Genomic DNA, 18,105 nt, shown 5'->3' with positions numbered 1-18,105 from the left:
AATTGAGAAGAGAGTGAGGGATAATTCAAGTGGTTAGAGCAAACCTTTCGATTTCCGGAAATTCATGGATCGAATCTCACCCTCGCCCTTGGCTCTGTAAACATCAAAATAAATAAATAAATAAACAAACCTACTCTATTATTACTCCTCATACCTCCAAACAACATAAAACATGTGTAGATCTATTAAGCACGAACCGTTACATAGAGTAGCGTTTTAGTGACATGAAAAAAAAAATTGTACTTATAGTTAATTAAACTATGAATCCTAGATTGATTAATTATCAATTTCTTTGGTGCTCTTACTTGGTTCACCCTTTGGGCTAATCCAAGAGGTTTATTTTTGGACAGTTAAGTTCCAATCCCCTCGCAATTGTTGTTGCGGGGATCAAATTGAATATATCAATGTAACCATAGTTACACATACTTTGCAAGGAAGTTCAAATCTAGAAAAGTCCAAAAGTGCTTCCTCTTTAAAAGGGAGAAAGTAAGGAAAAAGGTGATATTTTCTGCCAGTTTCACAATGAACAAGCTGTATTATAATGTATGGTAGTTTCACAATAAATTTTCTCTACCCATTATCCCATTCATCTCTTTCTCATGCAATAAAAAAATTGTTTTGAACTAAATTAGTTATTCTTAATATGGTAACAAATCATCTCTAACTTATAAATTAACCTCACTAGCTAGAGAAAATCCTTGATAAGATAGATGCTACAACTCATTCACCATCAAAAATAAAAATGCTCATTTCCATTCAAATTAAAAATCCTTAACCATTATATAGTTCTATCACCAAAATTTACAAAATAGATTATATAGTATATGGAGATGGTTATAGAATTTTGTGTTAGATCATCAAAAGCATGGAACAACATTGAAAAAGGCTTGAATGACAACATCTCAAGTAGTAGAGTGGGCAAATACTTCAAGTTAAATGAGAGGAAAAGTTGTTTCACAAGGGAGTTTAGGGCTGCTACCACCACTTTCCTTGCCATGGCTTATGTTATCACCGTCGTCTCCACCATCCTTAGCGACACCGGTGGTACGTGCCCAATACCAAGCCTGAGCCCAGAGGAGCCCAACATGGAGTATGATAACTGCATTTCAGTGGTCAAGAGTGATTTGATTGTAGCCATTTCATTGGCTGGAATGATGGGCTGCTTTGCTATGGGTCTTTTAGCCAACCTTCCCTTTGGGCTAGCCCCGGGGACCGGTCAAACCATGTACATGGCCTACAACTTGGTGGGGATCCATGGAAGTGGGCCCATATCATATTCAAGTGCATTGGGCTTGTGGCTAGTGGAGGCCTTATTCTTCATCGCGATATCAGCCACCGGGCTTCGGTCCAAGCTAGGTAGACTAATCCCACCTTCGGTCCGTCTTGCTTGCGCCGTAGGGATGGGCTTATTCATGGCTTTTGTTGGGCTACAATCTCAACAAGGTGTGGGCCTAATAGGGCCTGACCCAAGTTCAATTGTTCGACTACTCTCGCTAAAAAGCCCAACATTGTGGTTGGGTGTAGTGGGCTTTTTGATTATGAGCTATGGACAAGCCCATGAGATTAAAGGTAGTATGATATATGGAATATTATTTGTGACTACAGTCTCATGGTTTAGGGGCACCTCAGTTACATACTTCCCTAAGACAGTTGATGGTGAAGCAAGATACAAATATTTCAAAAAAGTGGTAGATTTCCACAAAATCAATAAAATAGCAGGTAAAATCAGTCTGAGTGATTTTTCTAAAGGAACAACTTGGGTGTCACTTTTCACTTTGCTATACATTGACATTCTTGCAACCACTGGTACATTGTACACCTTAGCCGAAATAGGAGGGTTCATAAACGATAAAGGATCGTTTGAGAACGAATACATAGCTTACTTAATTGATGCATCGGTGACAGTCGTGGGCTCTGCTCTTGGTGTCCCTCCGGTGGCAACATACACAGAGTCATCGACGGGTATGAAGGAAGGTGGACGCACAGGACTAACAGCGGTGATCATAGGTATATATTTTTTCCTGGCCTTATTTTTCGCGCCATTGTTGATTAATGTGCCTCCATGGGCAATAGGCCCTTCTTTGGTTATGATTGGGGTGATCATGATGAGGGTGGCAAAAGACATAGAATGGAGCAACTTTAAAGAGGCAATACCGGCTTTTATAACAATAATTCTCATGCCATTTACTAATTCTATACCCAATGGTATAATTGGAGGATTAGGAGTTTATGTTGTTCTTCACTTTCATGAATGGACTGCTTGGTTGGTTAAATTAGTCCTGAAGCCCAGAAAGAAGAAAGAAATTGAAAGTGATGCAATTAGAGCTGACAATACAAGTGAAATCCCTTAACAAATCTTATAATTTTGCAATCCATAGTTTGTACTCTTCTTAATTTTGTTTTGAACTGCATTTGTACTCTTGTTTAAGTTATAAATGAACTGAGATGTTTATGCACTAAAAACTACAATCAGAGCTCTGAGTTCGTGTAGAATGGATTATCGTTTTTTGTTAAAACTTTGATTAACCTACACACATGCTTACGTTGAAGTAGAATCTGACCGCAAACGAATCCAATTGGGGTTCTATCCCAGAATCAATCAGCACTGAGCGAATATGTTACTTAACAATCTTTTCATTATTAATAATAGACTGATGCTGATGCTATAAGCAGCTCATTTCCATCCGCGAATACCTTAAATATTCGATAGACAAAAACCGTGATGAATATACACACTATTTCATTCACAAAAGTAAACCCAGAGTTTCAAATACAGCGAGGCACTAGCATAGTAGCATTTAGCCGGGAAACACCATTAGTTCAAAAGGCCAACCAGTTAGCTTTCTACAAATACCATATACAACAGCAAGGGTACCTGAAAATCTGAATAAGCCGACAAATCTTCAGAGTTCAGTTCTTGGGTTGATGCTCCTATGGACAGCGAAGAGGGTTCTAGCGATTGAGAAATTGGAACTGGAATGCTCCTTTGACAGTATTTTCAGCCACAAAAGCACACTCATCTCCGGAACAAATCTTGTTGGCCTTTCTGAATTCCTTCCATCCACTAGCCAAAACAAAGAGGTTGTTTCTCTTATGGTATAACACAGGCCAATCTCTGCCGGCTGGATCTTTAAGAGAAATCAGCTTGTGTTTCTTATCTAATTTTTGCCTCCACTTTATAGGTAATGCCTCAGGCAACTCCTGCAACGGAACAATAAGAACGGCTCAGTCTACTGCATTGTAGGATACCAGATGTGAAATTGGTCAGGATAAAAAAAATAAAGGAAGAATATGCACTTGCATTCTTCTAATTGGACATGTAATTAAGACTACATCAGAGTTTTCATTGCTGAAAGAAAAAATTACCAAAAGTAGAAGGTAGCCAATAACAAAAATTCCATCCGAAGCTAAAATTACAAGAACTTGCACAAAAAGAATTTAATCAGAATAATGTTCAACATAGACTGACCACCATGGTATAAAATAAAGCCTGCTCATTTCAGCCTGGATCACCAGCTCAGGAAAATTTTAGGGCTAGAAAAGTTTGATAAAACCCGAGATGATCAGGGCTAAGACAAAAGTGACATGCCGGCAGCAGCTGTCCAAAACAGGCCTGTCAAGCTGGGCTGTGCAACAGTTGTGCAGGATTTACTCAGTCTAGACTAAGGCAGTCACTCTAGAAGTTTGAGGAACATTACAATACCAAAATGCAGCCATTTGAAAATGTTAAGTCAGCTCTGAGTCCTATTCTAATCTTGAGGTGTAACCGTACGTCACTAGTGTCTGGCTAATCCTTTCTCAAAGGAACAACAGGGATAATGTGATGTAGCAACAACAGCAATAGTTCAAATAATATCCATAAATTAAAGCGATGGTAATTGAGACAGTTAAGGTTTATCAGAAGTTCCAACATACAAGGAATGATTCATTATCTGATGGAACCAAGCATATAATCCTGCTGGCAGGTACGAGTGGAGAATCGCAGAAATCAACTGGTTCTGCCTTCACTTCTTTACAAACTTCAACATCATCTTCCATTGGCTTTATGTTCACACCAAGACCACTAAAGTTATTCTTGGCCTCCCTATCAAAAGACAAGCTAGCACCAAATAAGGGACCTGCCAACAAATTATCAGAAAGGTCTTGCTTTAACTCCCTTGGTTCTTGCTTGACTACTCTCACTGTTCCTCCTGATCAGGGAAAAAAACACTCAATTAACATAGTATTTCGAAAGCTGTTCATTGTCAAATACAAGTCACACCAAAGTACAACACGGCTACATAGCCTACATTTACCTTCCCTGCCACAAACAGAATTAGAATTTGGAGGCTGACTAGAACCAGATGTAGCTGAAGGCTCACAAGTATGTGTTATACCAAATAAATTAGGGGGTGGCATCAAATTCGAAGGCAGGTTTGGAGAAACACTGGGAACTGGACCGTGCTTAAAACTTGACAAGTTTGCTTCATAATTTTCTGACAGATAAAAGAAAAATGAGGAAAATATGCAAATCACCAAATAAAGACAAGTCCAAGGTCACTCACTTGAAGGTACCGCAGTCTTTCCTTTAGTTAAAAGGAACTTCTTTGTATCAATTGAGGTACTTCTGGTTTGAGCTTCATCAAATGCACCTGACACTAGAGAACACGTGTTCCCTTGAAGGTTACCCTTATGATTATCTACTTTTTTGTCTATCATCTTGGAGGTAGACAGATTAGATATATCGTCTCTATCACCATTCATGGAGAAACTAGGTTTTAAGTTAAATGACTGGAAAGGAGGCTGATCAGATAGATGCTCCACAAGGTCTTCTCTGGCATCTAATTTCTCACTCGTCATGTTGGAGATGGACAGATCAAAACGATTGTCTGCATCACCTTTCCTCGAAGAACTTGGATTCATGTTGGGCGACTCGAAGGCAGACAGATCTAAAAGATGAACTCTATTAGCTTCTTTAGCAGAATTTGTTTCTCTGTCATTCAAGAAGCATGGCTCCACTAAAAGATCTACATCTGGAACCAGCTGGGGCTTTTCAATGACATTTACCTGTCTTTGAACATTTTCTTCCATCACAGGAGAATCATTTAGATTATTCACATCATCCTGACTCCAAATGATGTCATCCATGTCAGTGTTTGATCGAGGAACAGTATAGGCATTGAAACAGTTATTTCTTTGTGATGGTTCTCGTTCCTTATACAATGGATCAGAAGGAGAATTCGAGGTAGTTTTTGGTCTCTTGTTTTGATAGCTCTTTACACTAGGAAATGATTTTTCATATCCACTTTTGCCATAAATTTCAACAATAAAACGTGATCCTGTGACATAATGAAATACCACAAAATCACCTTGATCGAGGCCATGATCCAGAGAAAACTTACGCCATCCCTCTTGGAAGGCAACAGAGCCTTGTACATCAGACAGCACCACTTCCCATTTCTGGCCAGTTAAATCCTCAAGACATGCCTTTTTTCCTACTGATGAAACAAGAATTCTGCTAAATTTGGGAGGTACAAACTGCAAAACAAATAGACTATTAGAAAGAACAGTTATCTATACAATAGCTCATTAAACAGCTGAAATCAATGGGGGATAATTATGATTTTGCTACAGAGAATAATTGAATGAGAAGTAGGGCAATATGGGTCTTTGAAAACACACCAGTTGTTCAGAAAACTTCTTGCCATACATGACTTTAAAAAACGGGGGAATCTTTGGGGAATGATCATTCTGTCCTTGATGTTTCAGCAAACAGTTCATGAAACACTCTTCACAAGACTCAACTTCTCGAGGCATTTGGCACATTTGCAAGCACCTAACCGGAAAAGACATTGTTTGACCATTACCAAGTAATAATATGTAAATATGCAGCCAACCGTTAGGAGAATCCAAGTTCATCAGCAATAAAACTTTATTGAAGATGTTTACATCGAAACCTGTATCTTAATCATCCTTAGATGGATGTAGTTGGGCAAGCACAAATAACATTCAAATAAGTACTGTAATGAAAAACTACCCATATACCTCAACCATCTACATTATAAAAAAGGCTTAAGTGCACCCAAAAACATCTACCCCTCTATAATCGTTGATACAATTTCAAGTCACCCTACATATTTTCATAATATACCCAACATAACTCAATAGGACACTTTAAATGCCTCCAAAATAACATAGCACCCTCAATGAATAATTTCTTGTTTCGTCTCATACTTAAGTATACAAGATTATACTAACATATATACATACAATTGAAGAAAGGGGAGTTGAAGTTTACAAAATAAGACCTAATGCACCCAATCCATGGATCAAACCAGGAAATTTATAGACCTATGAAAGTAATACTCCATAATCAAAAGGACCTACAATTCCTCATATATATATATATATGCTTGTTTTTTGGGGAAAGATGCTACAAACATAGTTCATTCTACTAACATACCCAAATGCAAGTTTATAAAAGGATCAAATTATAGAGTTTTCTGAACTAAAATGAAGGCCAGAATCCCTTAAACAGTGTTTGATTTAGGAAGAAAAAAAATTTGCAACAGAATTTCCCTGAAGATGGAAAAGTTATAACCTCATTAACAAGAATTTTCACCCAAAATTAACCCAAAAGACAAAAACAAAATTAACCCAAAAAACAAAAAACGTGTTTTTTTCCAGAAATTTTATTAATTTATTTTATTTTTTTTTTAATTTCTTTTCTTTCAACTCTCACACTCCTAGTGTCATGTATCTCACATTCTCACCCTTCTAGTCAAATTGTGAGCAGAAAAATATAAATAAAAATTGAAATGGATTACAACTAAAAAATCAACAAGAGATAGCAAGCAAAATACATAATTCAAACAAAAATTAAAAAAAAAAAAAAAAAAAAAAAAGATAAGGGGGAGATGTAGTACCTTATTAGAGAGAGAAAGAAGTGTTTAGCAGAGAAATTGCATTTTTGGACAAGAAAATAATAAATTCTGATTATAGTGTTGTGTAAATTTGGGGGGAATTAAATATGATGGTGCAACAAAGCTCAGAAATTTCAGAGTTTTAACCTGTCAACTTCACAACTCAGTTCAACTCAAAGCACTAGCACACGAAACTCCAATTGGGTGAAAAAAAAACGGAGTATAGAACAAGCTTTTTGAGCTGATAAATTTATTAAAAATGTTAATTCTATAGCAAATTTGTAATTATGTCAACGACTTTTCATTATGCATGAGCATGAGTCCCTTTTTTGGGAAAAAAGAAATTATTACTCGTATGAAATTGTAAAAAAGTTGTTAATTACAAATTAATTGTGTGTGTGTGTTTTTTTTATTTTTTACAAAAAAAAAAATTATTACTCGTATGAAATTGTAAAAAAAGTCGTTAATTACAATTTTTTTTTTTTTTTTTGAAGGATACTAGTATTATTAGTTATATGTAAGGATAAAATAGTAATTTGAGTATTAGCATTGTAAGAAATTGTAATAGTAGATGTGTGCATGTCATTTGTACTCTTCTTTAATTGTAAATTTACAATTTTCTATGCTATAAGTTGTTTGGTTGACAATATAAAAGGACGGATGTGGCATGGGATTAGAGAAATTGAGGAGTTGTTTAGTTGACATAAAAAAGCAAAAATGGGAGAAATGGAAATTCATGAGAATTTTAACTTAACACAAAACAAGGGAAGTAAATTATCTAACCCCCTTAGAAAAAGGCTACACATACAATGGTTGTATACTTGTATGTGATGGCCTACATACAACCATTGTTGGCAGCATTTAATTGGTTTGTATTTTGGGGTTCACTTCCTTAATCTTGTTTCCCTTTATTTTTTCCCTCTTATTTTTTTCCTCCCTTTTGACGTGATATACATACAATGGTAACCATTGTATGTGTAGCATCACTCAGCCAAGACAATCAAAATTCATGGGATTTCTAAATTTCCACATTGTCAACCAAACAATTTTAGGAAATTTGAAATTCTTAGGAATTTCACAAGGAAAATAACTTTCCATAAAATACAATTTCCTATGGGAATTTAATTCTCATGTCAACCAAACAAGACTAGAATCTATAGCATGAAATGTCATAGTCCTCATAGAGAGGTTAAAAATACATGTGTGTACTCCCTCCGCCCCACATTTGATTCAAATCAGACGAAACTATAAGAAAATAAACCTTTTCTTTTGAATAAGGTGATGTTTGGAGTAAGAAAATACGAGATTATGAAAAATAGAAAATCCTTGGAGAGTCGATTAATAAACAAAAATATAGTGAAATGGGATAAGTAAAAAACCTGAGGCTTGTAAAAAATAAATAAAAAAATTTTAATTCCCACAAAATTTAAAAATTTAATTACCAAATAGAAACTTTAGAAAATATCCCACAAATTTTATTTATCAATTTAATTCCCACAAAATATCAAATATTCAAATTCATGTGAATTTCTACTTTTTCTATAAACCAAACATTAGTAAATTTTTGCTATGGATTTCTTTTTTCAAACGGACGTTGTACTCCTTTTCTTTCTAAAGGTAAGACAAAGGGAGTAATTAATAATACATGATGGTTAAAATTTCTTGCCTGCGCCATTCTTGTGTGGTAACTAGTTCAAAGTACTCCACAATTCATAAAACTCGTAATTGGAAAAAATAATTCATGAATTACAAAACAATTCGTATGAGCTTAATGCAATTAAAGCATAAGGGACTTGTACACACACAACGATGAAAATTTACACAAATTCGTTCACAAAACAACACTTTATGTTCCAATTGACTCGAATAAAGCAGTAGACTCAACAATTACAGAATAATATCAGTCTACTACCATGATCTGTGCTCTTTTTATATGTGCAGCAGCGCAGCAAATTGAGCTACCATAACATAGATTTCGGTTAACAAGTCTTAAACTCAGTTGGTTCTAGAGAAATATTGGACATCTATAATCAACATACCTTACAGAAATTTAATCAGCTAACTGTGAAACAATTTGGACTTGGATTATACCCTCATCGATATTTTCGACTACAAAAGTACACTCATCACCAGGATGAATGCAATTAGCCTTCCTAAATTCTTTCCACCCATTTGCCAAAACCTCAGAGCCTTTTCTCTGATGGTATATAACTGGCCAAAGTCTTTTAAGTGGATCTCGAAGTAATACCAGATTCTGTTCCAAACTATCACCTTGTCTGCGTATCTTTATAGGTAAAGGCTTTGGTAACGCCTGCAGAAGCAATAATGTGTGATCGATATATTGCACGACAGGAAGTTAAAACATAAAAATATACTTGTTCATATATACTTGGTACGTAGTATTAGTTTTGATATAGTAATGGAAAGCAAAGTTCAAAGATTACAATAGTTTCTCAACAAAACCAAAGTGAGATAACGTAGGGAGTGTTCAGTACACTCGATTCTGAAATCAGGTATGCCTTTGACATCGACATAATCCATACAGACATACAGATGCTTGGTTCAGAAATTTTACACAATTGAAATCAGAACAATGGTAAACCCTCCAACCCCTCAAGCTCAAGGTATCAACAAATTCCATGTTGGTTTAAGTGAAGTTAAAACTTGGTAGTGTGTAAAATTATGTTTTAATAATCTTCATTGTTGTCACTTTAACTGATAGATACAATACAAAACGCGAAAATTAAGTCCAGAACTATATTGAACTCAGAAAAAAGTCCAAAACTATATGAGCTTTCCATGTTAATCTATATAAGTAAACATTGTGGCAACAAGCAGAAGAAAATTTCTAGTAGCAAAGGATCATGAACAATAACAGGAACAGGACAGAACTTAATACAAATCAGCAGATTAACAAACACTAGAACTCAACTAAATACTAACACAAGACTAAGATACGAGGGTAATGAGAAGTCAGTGCTTACAAGGTAAGATTCATTGTCTTGCTGCACCAAACATGTGATTTTGATGTCTCGTGCAGATGGAGAATCACAGAATTCAGGTTCTTCTAGCTTCACAATCATGTCAATGCGCCCTTTGTTTTTGTCCATAGAAGTAGAGAGACTGCTAATGTCTTCTTTCTTGATCCTACGCCCCTTGATGGTAAACAAGATTTCACTATCCCTCGAAACAATTTTAGCTTCAAGGCCACAAATAATTTTATCAGACTTTGGTTCTGGCTTGTATATCATCAAATCTTTACCTATTCAAGAGAGGGTAAATCAGCATACATTTCATATAAATACAAAGTAATGCCATTAACTGACACAAAAAATGATGATAAGAAAAGGAATACATAGTTACATACAAGGAGGCTCAACTCGCTCAACAGGAGCTGCTGGAGGTGAGAATTCAGGTGCATGTGGCAGTGTGACAGATTTCAGCGGCATACAAATGTCTAGAGGCACTTCGGCCCCAGACACAGTATTATTGAGCACCGGTAAACATTCCTTTCTTGATGCATCTTCTTCATCTATAAAGAAACAATTGAGTAGCTAAAGATAAGCAAGAAGAAACAAACAACAACAATCCACAAATCAAACTTCAGCTAGGAACTTCTGGAGGATTGTTACATAAATCCCTCAAGAGATACCAAAACAATCAATTCCAATCCAAGTATAAGTATAGTTGTGATATACATATGTGTTCTATCACAATACTTCAAAAGACGATGGTAATATGTAAGATGGTTGTGGTGGTTGGATGTACAGATATTGGTACTTCCAGAGGAACAAAATTAATAAATTATAATGCATGCTTAAAATATCCCACAGAAATATATTCATAAACAAGAGGAACTAACTTGAAGTCTCGTTAATAGTTTCAGCCATTTGGAAATTCACAACATCAGGTGAGACCTCTTCACTTTGATTTTGTTGCAACGCGCTAGGAACTTCAGAACACGTATACTCCATAAGCATACTTATTTTATCAGCATCAGCTTTATGTCCAGGCATCTCAAAAATGGACAGATCGTATAGATCGATCCTATGGTCTTCATTAGTGTAACTTGTGTTTCTGTCACCCATAAAAAATGACTCCACCAGAGGGTCTGCTGTAGGAACTTCTCCAGGCTGTTTATTGATATTTCCTTCCCTCGAAACATTTACTCCTATCTCAGGCGATTTTTCCACATTATGTACATCAACATTAGGCTCAGTTTCCATACAAGAATCTAAGCACTCTTTTTCTGGTGTTGGTTCCTTATTATGTGGCGAATCACAGGGATCGGTTCTGGTTAATCTAGCTCTCTTGTTCTGATAGTCCATACCATTGTAAATCATTGGCTTCTCACACCCACTTCTACCAAAAATTTGAACAATAAAATGTGATCCCTTGAAATAGTGAAATACCACCAAATCACCCAACTCAATGCCATGATCCACAGAGAAATCATGCCATCCCTTTTCAAATGCAAGAGAGCCATTTACATTAGACAGATTAACTTTCCATTTTTGCCCTGTTGGATCCTCTAGATAGGTGTTTTTGCCTTCCAATTGTATGATAGTTTTGGCAAATCTAGGAGGTACAAACTGCAAAGGTAGGGACTATACTGTAATCAAACTGATAAACCCAAAAAAAGCCGAAAATAGATAAATGCATGAATCAAAACTCAAGGGAAATGAATAGAACAAGGTAATGTGATCATACCAGTACTTCAGAAAAAAGGTTGCCAAACATGACTTTGAAGAATGAGGAAACTATTGGGTAAGGATCATGCATCGTCCTATGGAAAGACGAACAACTACGGGAGCATTCGGCACAAGCCTCCCCCCTGTCACCCATGACTACGTGATTGTAAACTGCAGGACTGACGTCTGCATAAGACGTCGTCAACCATCAGAAACTCAACAATGTCATAAAAACTACAGGACAGATGGTTAACCAAGTCTGCATAAGACAATCAGCCATCATTAGCGATGTCTGCAGACGGTTAGCCAAGACTGCAGAAGACATTATTTGATTGTTAAACATCACAAACTCAACAATGTCATAAAAACTACTAACAGGACAGACAGTTAGCCAAGTGCAAGTCTGCATAAGACGGCGTCAGCCATCAGAAACTCAACAATGCCATAGAAACTAATTAAACTTCAGTTAGCAACTTAAGCATCTACGGAGTACAAACTAACAAAAGATCATCTCCTACAAACATGATATTATTGACATACAATCAGCTCAATAAGAAACAGTAATCAGTAAGAAAAAAACACATTCATAGAATAGTCAATAAATTGGTTAAACACTTCTCCAACCCAGACAACTATGACAAAGATCTAATCCCATCTACAGTATATCATTCAAAATTATGACTTACCTAAACACCCCAAAAAAGAAAATATGCAAAAAAGAGTCAACTAACTTTACATTTTTCCAGTGAATGAAAAACAAAGAGTGTCAGCAGTAAGTATTCATTTCCAATTCTAGCAATTAATGTCATTATTATTGGTAATATTATTTTATACTTACTACTACTACCTCAAAAGTAAACAGTACAAATGTAAAATGCAGTAACATGTCAGTTACTGAGTTAATGTAAATAATATTTACTGCATCAATCTGCAAAGGAATGACAAAAGTAGATGTAAAACTAGCACTTCCAAGTTCCAACCATCTGTATTTACTCACAACAAACATGTACCCGTGAGGCCGTGATCCTTAAAAATCCTCCCTCCGTGTTTAAATAAATGAAACTTATTTAGATAATACTCGTACTCTTTTTCAATTTCATCCACATTAGACCAACTAGCTTCATGCAAGAATCAAGGTATGATTTCCAATTAAATTACTCCGTACTCCATCCGTTTCATGACTATCACAATAGTCAATTTAGGACTACAGAAGTAATTGCACCTAATCTTCTACTTCATGTGTCAAAACAATCATATTAAAATTGTCCACAATACAAAGTGTAAAAAAATCAATGTATGGAATAAAAAAGAAATTTAATTTAAACACACTCGTTGTATACCCGACCTATGAAAAACGAGCAACCGGGAATTGTGCACTCGTTAAGGGGAGTTCAATAAATCTTTCTTGTAACGTATGGTGTAAAAAGTTATGGCCATTGCGTGGGAATATGAAGAAATTACCATCACCCATCAAAATTTCAGAGAATCTAAATTTCAGTAATACCCAAATAAAGTGAAATCTAAACTATCAAAGAAAAGTGCACGTAACAATGAAGATTAATGAAAAGAATTTCGTAATGCAATACATAATCAAATTAAAATAATGAGCATAAAAAATAGTAAAACCCTAAGTAGAAGAAGAGTGAATAAATTAGTAAGAAAAGAGTAGAAAATCTACCTTAAAATATAAGGGAATTGATGATTTAGAGCAGTAGAATAAAGGGTTTGCTTTGTTTTGGTATGTTGTACCAGAGTAGTTTTAGTCTTGTATTTGTATCTGTCAACATCGAGATTCTTTGGGGGTAATTGCAATTGCAATTGCAATTGTAATTGTAATTGTAAAAGTTTGGATTAGGGGAAATGATCGGTCATTTCTCTATGGCAATTTTTAATTTTTAAAATAAAAATATCATTCTTCTATGTAATTACCCTTTTTGGAAAATGCTATACATAGCCCTAAGGGCTACATATAAGCATTTAATTTACTCTTGAAAATTGTTTAAATTTAGAAAATCATGACAAAAACACACTAATTACACCGATTTGCGAGTGTTTTTGTCCTGAATTCCTAACTTTATACATTTTTCAAGAGTAAATTCAATGCTTATATATAGCCCTAAGGGCTATGTATAGCATTACCCTTTTTTTTTTATGCAAGTGATTGACTAGTTACTATACTACTAATTGGGCTTTATTGATTCACTAGTACTATGTTATTCTCGTGCAATGTACAATTAAAATTATCTTTCTTGTATTATATAATTTGTTGCATTAGGTTGGGTATAAAAATTAGAATTATATTTAAAAATTCATAATATTGATAGAATAAAAATAAGGGGTCGTTTGGTTGGGGGTTTTCATCAAAGGGAAAGGGAATCAACCACCCAGATTCCCTTTGTTGCTGTTTGTTAGCCTTTTTTCATTCCCTTTACCCCCTCCATTCCCCCAAATCCTTCTAAGTATATTCCCTACCCCCTAGGTATTTCCATTCTCATTCACCACCACATCACCACCTACCTACCTACCCAACCACCAGAAAACCCAACCACCGTCCTACCTGACCCTCGCCGCCCCTCGCCGATTCTCCCCTGCACCCGGAATCGTCGATTTGTTCGCACCTGTTCGCTCGTCGCCCATCCCTCGATAAACTTCATCGCTGCCCCTTTTCGCACCTCCCTCAACCCTCGTCGGAGGTTGTCGCACCTCAAACGGCGAGGGAGAATGATTTCTAGGGTTTATTCAGGGCTGAGGGTAGTTTTTCGGGGTTGAGGGAGGTTTTGTGAGGGGCGGGGAGAGCTGTGCGAGGGGCGGGGATAGATGACCGGCGAAGGGAGGCGAAGGGGGAGGGAGGTGCAGCGAGTGGTTTGGTGGCTGGAAACGGTGGAGAGTGAAGGTTTGAGGTGGATGTGTGGTGGTGGGACTGATGGCCTTCATTCCCTTTGTTTTTAAGACCAAACAACATAGAAAATTTTACGCAATTTCATTCCATTTCTTGTCTTTCCCTTTGTTCATTCCATTCCGATTACCCCATGCGAACCAAACGGCCCCTAAATTCTCATTGTGCGTCGATTTAGAAACTAATTCCCTAGATACCGTCCATGTAGGATCAGTGTTGAGTATAAATTTTTTTATATGGTTCAGCTTAAACCCGCTAATGGGAATAGCGATTATAGCTTTCAAATCGCTATCGTTATTAGCGGTTTCAGAAAAGAAACCACCTTTAGATCTGTCAATAAAAATGCGATCTCTTTTCTGAAACCATGCGTTTGCCAACATCAGGAAAGAGAGCACCCACATTATTACTGTTAAGTTCAAAGAGACCTGATTTTAGTAATAAACTAATATATGGTCTCTTTGCTTCTTCTAAAAAAAAAAAAAACAACCGCTAGTTGCTAGCGATTTTAACATAAAATTGTTAACAACATTAGTGGTTTTAAGCCAAATCAAATACCAATCCCTCATGGACGGTATTTTGAGAATTTGTTTTTAAATGGGTGCATAATGGGAGTTTGTTTTTGTTTCAACACTATTGAGGGAAATCGCTCATTTACATTTAAGGAAAGTAAAAAAAAAAAAAAAAATTGAAACCATGATCAAACATCAAACAAATTAGGTATGCAAACTATAATTTAGGAAGGAAAATTGGTTAGTTGAATTATAACAGACACTTATGCATTGACGTTAAAAGTGTAGATTAAAAAAATCATTAATAATTGATGACATCACATAGAATTGGAGGGAAAATTTTTAATGTGAGAATGACATGTAGGATATAGTTTAAGAGTTGATGATGTCAGCAATGCTTTGTTTTAGTACTTCCTCCGTTTTTAAATACTTGCTCCATTTTCTCCATGCGCGGAGTTTTAGGAGAAATTGGAGAAAAAAAATAAAATATAGAGATAGTGGGGTTGATGGAAGAATAAAAAATTGTAAAAAGCAAAAGTAGTGGAGAGAATTGGAGGAAAGAGAATACACGTTGGGTCCACTAAGTGAGAAAAAATTAATTAATTATTGTAAATGTTTTCCAAGGAACAAGTATTATAAAACGGCCGCAAATGAAAAGTGGAGCAAGTATTTAAAAACGGAGGGAGTATTAGTTAATAGATTCGCATTGTTTGTACTATTCACTTGACTTCTTTGAATAATGCTAATGATTTATACATTAAAAAAAATTAAAAAAAAAGTCTTCTCAATACTTGTTGGAGTCATCTATATGAATAAATTATTAATTTTTAATTAGTAAAATACAGGGTAGGTATTTATATTTAAAAATATTATTGGTTAAACATTTGCACCAACACACATGCCTTAGACAAATATACTACATTTGCATCCAATGGTTGAGATATGTAAGGACTTGCTTGCAATATATTTCATCCGATTCTATTTAGTTGGAGCATTCAATTTAGGCAATAGGCACACATATTAAGGAGATAGAGAGAATGAGAGATAATGATAAAGCAAATAGGGGTACACTAGTAAATGCAAGGTATTAAACTTACCTAAAATGAAAACGTGTCAAGTAAAAATAAACTAGTTTAAAAATTAATGTGTGTCAACTAAAAAAAAAAACGAGGTAAGTAAATAAGTTATCTAGCTACATCACTACATGCTTATCATAGGATAACAAAAGATTAAGCAACATGCTAGCTATTGTAGCTTAAACAAGCTACGTGCTTGATGGCATGAGATAGAGACAAAAAAATTCCACTCATATTATAACATGTGTACAATTATTTAATTTTTTATTTATTGCAAACCAGATGTTGTAGCTCACCATTGGAATTTGGAACACTTTGTAACAAAAAACTAGTGTGTGACCCCGGGCTTTGCCTCGGGTGACACTTTGAATAATTTCATTTTTATTTTAGACACTTTAAAAGATATGTTATTGTTTTATTATGGGTATTTTATATATTTTTATTTTTATTTTTTTGAAATCATATTATGAGTATATTCTAATAAATAAATAAATAACTAATTTTGGATTTTTTAATTGTGTTTATTCTATATTACTACCTCCGTTAACTTTTATTTGCAACTTTGGAATATTTTATATCTCACAAATAATACCCCAAAGTTGCAAATAAAAGTTAACGGAGGTAATATAATACTTGTATGTAGTTATATATAAATGTGGATTAAAAGATTAAGAATGAATGTGAGTGTTTTTTGTAATAATTATATACGGTTATGTATATCTCTTTCTCATATTTATAATATGTGTGATAATTGGCTTAGATGGTTGTAAAGTCAATTTTGTTATGAGTGGTTTGGGGTTTGAATCTCTGAGTATTCATATTTTTTAATAATATAAGATGTGGCATTATGAAGTGTTTGTTAAGTGATGTGGCAAAGTGACATGGCGACATGAATTGTTTGTGAAGTGACATGGCGTAATATAGAAGAGTGTACGTGGCACATGGACGTTTTTATAAACGCCTTATAATATAGGAAATATTGCTTCCATTAATCTAAACTTTGCCTCGTCCGCCGAAATTAATCCCAACTTTCGTTTTTTATCTATCACTCCCAACTTTAGGGGGTATTAATTTTTGTTGCACCCAACAGGTCATCCAACCTGATGTAGCAGGTTACCTAAACACGTGTCAGCGTATGATTGACTTAAATTTTTTTTATAAAAAAACAAAAAACAAAAAAAACCCCCACAAACCACCCATACCAAGAGGCTGCCACCATACCCCCACCTCCACCCCGCCAGAAAATCACCCCCACCTCTGAAAAAACCCCTCCCCTGCTGCCGGAAACCGCCGCCCAGCCTTCCCCCTCCCTCGAAACCCACCCCTTCCCTTCCCCCACCCCCGAAAACCCCTTCCTCGCTCCCGAAAACTGCCGCACAAGCCTCCCCCTTCCCTCGAAACTCACCCTTTCCCTTTCCCCACCCCCGAAAACCCCTCCCCCACCCTTGTTTCCTCCGTCACTCCCCTCTCCCCCGCCGTTTAAAGTCCCATTCCCTTTCGTTTCCGACCCGAATCCCCTTCCCCTTCCCCTTCGTTTTCGCCGTTTTCTCCTCCCCGTCGTTTCCGCCCCCTTCCCCTTCGTATCCGACCCAAATCCGGCCTCCCTTCCTTTATCCTCCCCCAATCCTGCTGCCATTAACGGTGGCTGCCGTTTCGGTTGGCTTGTTTTTATTTTTATTTTTTTATTTGACCATTCATGTAGTGACACGTGTCCAAAAAAAAATCTAAAACACAAATATTGACCGGATTAACCGGTTGTAGGTAAGTTGGGTGCAATAGAAATTAATACCCCCTAAAGTTGGGAGTGATAGATAATAATCCAAAGTTGGGATTAATTTGGGAGGACGAGACAAAGTTCAGATTAATGGGAGCAATTTTTCCTTTAATATATTAGTATATATGTAGATTATTGTAGCTTAAAAATTTTTGGGGCAAGCAAATTACAAAGCATTGTAGCTTAGTATTTGAGATGCTCTTATTAGAATTGAATACGGAAAGAGTATGTATTACTTCCTCTGTTCTTTTTACTTG

General features: G+C 35.8%; 2 protein-coding genes and 1 pseudogene across 2 annotated transcripts; 1 reads left to right on the top strand and 2 right to left on the bottom strand.

Moving 5' to 3' along the window:
- The first annotated feature begins 824 nt into the window (after positions 1-824).
- Positions 825-2,381, top strand: LOC145617680 (adenine/guanine permease AZG2 pseudogene; annotated as a pseudogene).
- A 345-nt stretch (positions 2,382-2,726) lies between these two features.
- LOC145617672 (uncharacterized) lies at positions 2,727-7,101 on the bottom strand. Its single transcript, XM_081672406.1, has 6 exons — positions 6,906-7,101; positions 5,662-5,815; positions 4,545-5,517; positions 4,296-4,475; positions 3,916-4,190; positions 2,727-3,201 (listed from the first exon to the last, which is right to left on the bottom strand). Exons 2-6 carry the CDS (start codon positions 5,803-5,805, stop codon positions 2,953-2,955), a joined length of 1,821 nt encoding a protein of 606 aa, XP_081528532.1. The 5' UTR covers positions 5,806-5,815; positions 6,906-7,101; the 3' UTR covers positions 2,727-2,952.
- A 1,610-nt stretch (positions 7,102-8,711) lies between these two features.
- LOC145617663 (uncharacterized) lies at positions 8,712-11,775 on the bottom strand. Its single transcript, XM_081672394.1, has 5 exons — positions 11,613-11,775; positions 10,765-11,494; positions 10,270-10,434; positions 9,887-10,164; positions 8,712-9,213 (listed from the first exon to the last, which is right to left on the bottom strand). The coding sequence occupies exons 1-5, from the start codon at positions 11,745-11,747 to the stop codon at positions 8,953-8,955; spliced, it is 1,569 nt and encodes a 522-aa protein (XP_081528520.1). The 5' UTR covers positions 11,748-11,775; the 3' UTR covers positions 8,712-8,952.
- Positions 11,776-18,105: the final 6,330 nt, after the last annotated feature.

Source organism: Chenopodium album, chromosome 3 (genome assembly GCF_948465745.1).
Source record: "Chenopodium album chromosome 3, dcCheAlbu1.1, whole genome shotgun sequence".
Taxonomy (NCBI): Eukaryota; Viridiplantae; Streptophyta; class Magnoliopsida; order Caryophyllales; family Amaranthaceae; genus Chenopodium; species Chenopodium album.
This window is presented reverse-complemented; position numbering and strand designations above follow the sequence as displayed.